At 47.9% G+C, this 7,500-nt stretch overlaps 1 protein-coding gene across 2 annotated transcripts in view; it reads right to left on the reverse strand.

Moving 5' to 3' along the window:
* Positions 1-5,336, reverse strand: part of tsnare1 (T-SNARE Domain Containing 1) — a gene marked incomplete at both ends in the record, with an annotated part of 38,480 nt that extends 33,144 nt beyond the window's left edge. For both annotated transcript variants that reach the window (XM_084472352.1, XM_084472351.1), the window contains one exon: positions 5,252-5,336. In XM_084472352.1, the coding sequence (XP_084328478.1) occupies positions 5,252-5,336 (85 nt within the window). The remainder of the gene's footprint in view (positions 1-5,251) is intronic.
* Between the last annotated feature and the right edge of the window lie 2,164 nt (positions 5,337-7,500).

Here is a 7,500-nt window from a genome sequence, read left to right on the forward strand (position 1 = left end):
TGTTTAAATTGACAGGACTCTTATTTTCATTTGACTAGAAAATGTGGGATAATCGTTGCTTCACCATATTATAAACTGTGCTTTTTTTGGTATCTGCTTCGTTCTTCAGAATAATTAAAGCATAAAGTACCCAGACTGTGTCTCAGCAAACAATAGCCTTATGCATATATGTCAGCATTAGTGTCAACATTTAAATAATAAACTTACACGCACATGCATCATTGCTTTGTTCCCATTTCATCATTCTCATTGTCAGGTATACTTTTTCAGCTTCATCCATTTTAAAAAGGCTGGTCATCATGAAGGAAAAAAAATATATAATTTCTCTCCTGTTCTCTTTCTCCCTTTTGCATCCCTCTGTCTCCCTCTCTCTAATCCTCTCTCCTCTCTCTTTCGCCCCGTCACCCTCTGGCTCTTTTTCTCTCCATCGTTCTCTCTTTTTTCTCCCTCCCTCCCTCCCTCTCTCTCTCTCTCTCTGTCATCCTCACTCTGCTGCACGTTTAGCAGTGTGTCTGATATAATGATTACTTTTGTGCCCCTGAGTCCCCACAAGGTTGTCCTGGCCCGAGTGGGGGTCCGATGAACTGGCATGACACAGGCGAGCTGCTGTGAATGCCTAAAGGGCTGGGCGTGTTTCAAAAGCTAAACGGAGAAGAAAATGAGAACATGGTCCCAGCAAATAAAGTTAAAGGGTAGATTGGAAAATCAGTTAGCCGTTTTTTAGTACTCACCGTCGCACGGTGAGTACATAGTTCTCCCCTTTTTTTAATTTCTCTTTTCCCTTCAGAAGTGCTGAACAAGAGATTGTACGCGGCCATGTTCTTCCCTGTTGTAATGAGAGCCGTACACAGAGCCCAGCAGGGAGGATGGAACAGCTTTGGCCCCCACGACTACAAGCTTGTTGGTTCCTCAGAATGGGCTCTGAGCATCTCTGTTCAATTATACTCTCAAATCAGAGAGCAACTTAATCAGGAACTTCCGTCTCAATTTCCTCAAGGGCAGTGGCTGCGTCGTTGTCTTGAAAAGATACAAGTGGGAGCAAAACAAAGGCAAGGAAAAAACGAACAGCAGGCTAAATTCCAAGGGGTCGTGCTTGAGAAGATTGCACATATGTTGAGCATGAGGGGCAGTGTGCCAGTGTGAAACACACCACGGAGATGAAGGCACTACTGTATGTTGTGGCAACCCGCCTCAGGGAGTGAACCCGCCTTACTTCAAACAGCACGCAAATCACTTGGCTGTTGAGCCACAATGGCACGTTTAATCAAACATAAAGTGTCTTTCTGTAAAAGAACTAAAAGATAATCGGGTGGCACAGCCACAACGGCTGGACTCTCCTTCCACCCCAACCAAGAGAGAGCCCTGAATGGGTGTGGAAGCCTGCCTTTTAAGCATGCTTCCTCCCGGCTCCTCAGGTGCTCTGCATCACGTTGATTGGGACGGGGCCGGGTTGCCACAATGTGTAATAATAGATATTAGTATATGTTACACGTGAACCTCCTAATATGGCGCAATTTGATTGGTTCGCTATCTCGGGATATTGGGCAATATCCCATGATTGAGATCTCAAACATGGGATATTGTTTTCATCGCAAAATGTTGCCCGTGATGGTCGTCTCGTCACGCTAATAAAAACAAATAAATCCCGGCAAAAAGTGTTATCTTGTTTATTTTTAGTGTTCACGTGTAGTATATACTAAAACAACTATTCCCACTATTCACTTCGCCTTCAGCGAATAATTGTTAATAATAGTTACGATGACCCTTGAGTGTACATATTTCATTAAAGAAATGTGCCTGTAGTGTTTGATCATTAACAATACACAGGCACGCACATACACGCAAGTACCAGCACATGCAACCACACAATTACGGACGCACATACGGACGCTTATACATGCATTCATGCACGCACAAACACACATGCGTGTGTGTATTTTTACTGAGCGGAGGTCCGCACCACTTCTGTTTTCCCCGCAAACCCCACTACTGAGTGGGCGTTCTTCTTTGTTTGTCGTGCTTCCACATCCCTGGCAGCTGAAGAGCAGCTGCACGCCGGAAAGGTAGAATCTCCATTAAGTTATTTTCCCCGGTAATGCTCGTATTTCAACAGGTTCCGAACGCATGCAGGGCAATTTAGAAGCAGCTATTTTCTCGGGAGTTTTATGTAACACCGTTCTCCACACGGCACTCATTGTGAGATAGTGCGCCTGAGCTTTTCGCAATTGGTGAGATAGAAAACGTTGGCAAAAGAAAATGTGGAAGCGCCCGACAATGAGCCGGCTCAAACTATGAAAAAAAACACATGAATAAAGAGTGTGATTTCCACCTGAAAAGTGATATGATTCCATGTCTCTGGAAGCCTTCCGGCTACGTCTTTTGTTTGAAGGCTATTTCTGGCCAGAATCCCCATGCAAATGTTTTTTTGTTTCTGTAAGTTAAAGTTTCAGCAAATGAGGGTCTAAATAAAGATAATTCAGTCAGTGAGGCATCAGGTGAAAAACAGGGAATTTGGATATATGCATCGCTTGTTGCTGCTGATTCATTGCCAAGCACGTAACAAGGCTGTCACAAGATTCTAATTGTTTCTGTACAAGTAGGTGGATCTCTCGCTCAAACCGGCTCGCCAAAAATACCCCAGAACTATCTGGGAATCAATGACGCAAAAGCTCTAATGCAAATCAGACCTTTACCACTCCAAAATACAAAACAGATGCATGTCTGGCGAATGGAGCGATTATGATCTGTTTCAACTTGGGAGAAAATTTTTGTTGATGTTTGGTCAAACCATGAAGTGATTACAAATGGCATGCTGGCTGGGTTGCAGACAGGATGCCAGGAGATCACGTACATCACTCAGAAGCTTATCTTAGACAGGCAGGCAGACAGTGCTACATGCCCTGGTAACTATCTGTTTGACTCCAGAGCTCTGTGGATTGATCCAGTCCCGCTTGGCCCATTGATCCATGCATGGCATTCGAGCCCCAGCTCTACTTTGGCCACTCAGTGCCCATCAGCTGCCCTCATCCCTGGTCACAGTCGATAGCCTCAACCCCCCCATGTCTCTAACCAAATCACCACCACTACCGTGATTACTACCACTGCGGTGACTCGATCAGGGTGGGACACAATCGCAGGCGAACTAAGGGAAGATAAATGGTAAACAGGATCCGTGGTCAGGATTGGTTAGATCTCTGCTATGTCGAGAATGGGGGTGGGGGGGGCATGAGGGGACAATTCCTGTCCTTGTATTGTGTATTAATGCAGTATGTGTTCTTTCATAGAAATACACATACTGCAACCTTTTGATCTGCACAAAAAATCTAGAAGCCAAGGCAAGCTGAATGCATAGGTTAGGCTAAAGGAGTTGTAGTGAACAGAGTATGGTAAAGTCTGACTGCTGTTTCCGTAAGACAACACCTTCTTATGTTCCCACCGGAAGAGGCTGATCCATGCAGAGCACTGAACAATGCTGAAGATATCTCAGAGGATGACAATACAAGCTCTCCCACACAGACACTACCCTGCACGTCATTCTAGAGACACGCACACCCCGGAATAATTATTACCAACATCTCCGTGCTCAGTCCTATCCTCCTACTCTTCCCGAGAGAGGAGCTAAATAAAAAGGTTAACTTTTTGCTCACCACAGGCCTTTTGTATGGAAATAAATGTATTCATATGTTCCTAATTACCACTTTCTAAATGAATATTGTAATGAATTAGTGGAAGCCAACAAAAAATTAGTTGGTTGAACTTTTCACTGTTCAAAAGTGATAATGACTGCAAAATAAACTGAAGCGCTACAGCAAACACACGGAATATGTATATAAATATTCATATTTCAATATTTAACAGCATTAATTCTCCAGATGAGAGAGAGGTGGAGTTACTGATAGAGGTTGACAGTTTTCAGCGCAGTGAAGGAGGCGGAAGATTAGTTTGAGTGGCGGCTCTGTTAGAGACTTAACCTGTGCTTTGATCATTTCCTGAGCTCCCTCCACTGAACGGGCATCACTACACAGACAGCCCCACGCTGCAAATCTGACAGGCCTCACGCTTTCACACGCATGCACGCACACTCACATCAATATACACATTACACGTGCACATATAAACACCGCACCGACAGACACACACACTCACCCCCAACAACAAACGCATGCAAATACAAGCACATTATACACACACACACACACACACACACACACACACACACGCATGAACACAAACACACACACAGATTCAAATACACACACACTGCACCAATAAACCAACACATCAATTTGATCAAAGAACCCCTTTCCCATGACTGCGGCTCCCAATCTGGGAGAGAGAAAGAGAGAGAGGGACAGAGACTGAGCGAGTGAGATAGAGAGACAGGGGGTGACAATGAGAGAGAGGAAGACGGGCTGACTGTCAGCTTGAATGAAGGAAGAGAGTCCACTGTATGTGGAAGCGGGGCCACAAAGCTGTGCTGTAATGCTGTGAACACGAACACAAAAATATTAAGAGAGCATATATGCCGTGTAATATCCTAATCATATACTCCCTATTATCCTCTCTTTGTGTCTTTATCAATTTACTCAATTTTTTCAGTGTAGTTTTGAGGCCAATAGACAAGTGTTGATTGCAATGTATAAGTCAAGTATTCCTGTTGTGTAGTGATCGCACATATGGTCACAAAAACAAGAGGCTTTCTGCATCACCAAAACATACACAGACAGACAGTCAGACACACAACCACCCCCAAACACACATCCACAAACACCACCTCCTGCCCCCCCCCCCACACACACACACACACACATACATACCCACAAACACCCACCCACACAAAAATACAGACACACTCACACACACACAAATGGCCACATGTGCACACACACACACACACACACACACACACACACACACACAAAGTCAAAACAGAGAGACAGAGTCACACACACACACACACACACACACACACACACACACACACGCGCGCGCTCGCGTTCCGGAGGACTGCGCTGCCAGATTGATCTCCCCAAGGGGTCAAGAGGGTGCAAACACACACAGGAGGGGGATCCGGGGGGAAACTTTCTCAACACCAAACCGGCCTGCTCGTCAGACCGTACACTACTTCCTCAACAACGTTGGAATCATTGCTGCGCTGCTGGCTCTGTGAGGGAGTCTGGAGCAGCTCACGGAAGGGGGCGGGCGAGGAGGGGCGTCACGCCGTGTGAATGTATGAACGCGCTGTCTTTACCCACGGGTCGGTAGCCCTGACTGCTGGGGCCTCCGAAGGGGTTCCGGGGCCCGAAGGAGCCTTCGTCGATGGAGCCGTACGACATGGTGCCTGGCGCGTGCGGGACGACCTGGGAAGCGGAAGAAGAGTCGGTCAGTATCAGCTCTACGAGACGCCCCCCCGCCCCACACACCACGGCCCACGCTCACTAACACGCATCACAGACACCTGAAAAGAAGCAAGGTTGTCGTACTCGATTTGTACGATTTGTGTTTATTGTGACTTTGGGCACACGTGTAAGGGTCCTAAGATACGCGCCGTTCTGGAGGCGCTGTGCTCTCTATTCTGCCAAGGACGCGTCGTCGTCGTCGTCGACAAAACCCATCGAGGTTGAGAAACTAAAAAGAATCTCTGGATTCCAAGCAGCACGTGGCCCGCTAACACTGTCTCACTTGATTAGCCGTGAAAGACGGCCATTCAGAAGAGCGGGGAGGCGCGTGATTACACTCTGTAATCATTGTTTGGCACAATGTTGGCGCAGGACCGGGAGTGCAGAGCGGGGCAGGGTGGGGGAGGAAGGGGAGAGTCGGGGGGGGGGGGGGGGGGGTGGGGGTGGGGGAGATCCCAGAGTCCCGGGTTGTGAGAGGGAGACCAGGGAAGGGAGAGGGGAGACAGGAGACGGGACTTGCTCGGCCACGAAAACGTTTAATCCGATTATAGTTTTTCATGGAGTAGGGAGATTAATTTCGCTTGGCAGTCCACAAACAATCTTTTGCTCTTGGTTGATTTTCAAAAGCCCCGTTGCCGATGCCCCCCTCTTGCCTCAGTAATGTGTACTCCCTCCCCCCCCACACACACACACACCCACACCCTTTATCGGTAATGCGTTCCCATGCGCCGCCGGGCTCAGCTCAGTCTGACCAGAATGGCTACATACGCCCCTCATGCATATAAACAGACGGGTGTGAGGTCACAAACAACATGGCTTGAATGACTCACCATTCAGGGCTGTGAGGGGCTCACGCCTTCATCAGGACCCAGTTATATAGGTAGATGTTACTTAAGAACTCTGTGACATACCCGCACTCACACTCTGGATCTATCTACACTGACTCATCAGCATAACCCCCTAAACCCTGCTGCCCACACACACACACGCACACACACACATGCGCGCACACACACACACACACACACACACACACACACACACACACACACACACACACACACCTCTGCAGGAGCATCATCGCCAGAGACATATGGGCAGTTACATTCACAGCTCTCTCTCACTCTCCCACTCCCTCTATCTCTCGCTATCGCTCCATTCTTAATCCCTCTATCTCCCCCTACCCTCCCTACCTCTCTCTCCTTCTCTCTCCCTTCCTGCCTTTCTCTCTCACTCTCCCTCTCGCTTTCTCTCCCCCTCTCCCCCTCCTGCATCCCTAGCAAGCTTGTGTAGATGTAAATGGCTTTCTTTTTTAACGACTAATAAAAGGAATAAGACTTCATAAACTGGATGCATAAATGTGGTTATTAGTGGTAGAGATGGTAAGATGCGTGTGTAGGTGTATTACATGAATAAATAGATAGAGAGAAAAACTGTTTTCAATCGTGTCAGTGTATGAAATGCAGTTAGCTTACTTCCTCAAGTGCTGTTAAAGTACTATGCTCAGTGCTCAGTACTTAGAAAGAAGGCTTTGGTACAAGTGGGAGTTTGACGGCAATTGACATAAATAAATCAATCTATAAATAAGGTAGCAGATGCTCTATGTCCATAATACAACTAGTCGGGGTGGACAGGCCAACACCTGCAGCTGGTAGGATGTCTGGGACGCCAAATAGATTGTAGGTTGCTGTATGAGAAGATGTTGAATTGGTTTAAAAAAGGTGTGTCAGAAATGTGACAATGACAAGAATGTAGTTCAGGGCAGTGGCGATTCTAGACCGGTTTTAATGGGGGGGCCGAGAAGGGGCCGGCTTTTCTGTTAGAGGGGCACAAACCAAATTGTTGAGGGGGGGGGGGTTGGATCGCAGACGAACGCTATTGTGGGCGAGATTGTTGACAGGGGGGGGAGGGGGGTCGCGGACGAGTGCTGTTGCGGGCGCGATTGTTGACGGGACGGGGGGGGGGTTGGATCGCGGACGAGCGCTATTGCGGGCGCGATTGTTGACGGGGGGTGGGGTTGGCTCGTTCGGGGGGGGCCACAGGGGGGGCCGGACTCAGAGTTACGGGGGCACTGGCCCCCCCTGGCCCCCCGCCGGAACCG

This window comes from Micromesistius poutassou (genome assembly GCF_964030765.1).
Source record: "Micromesistius poutassou genome assembly, chromosome: 8".
Classification (NCBI taxonomy): Eukaryota; Metazoa; Chordata; class Actinopteri; order Gadiformes; family Gadidae; genus Micromesistius; species Micromesistius poutassou.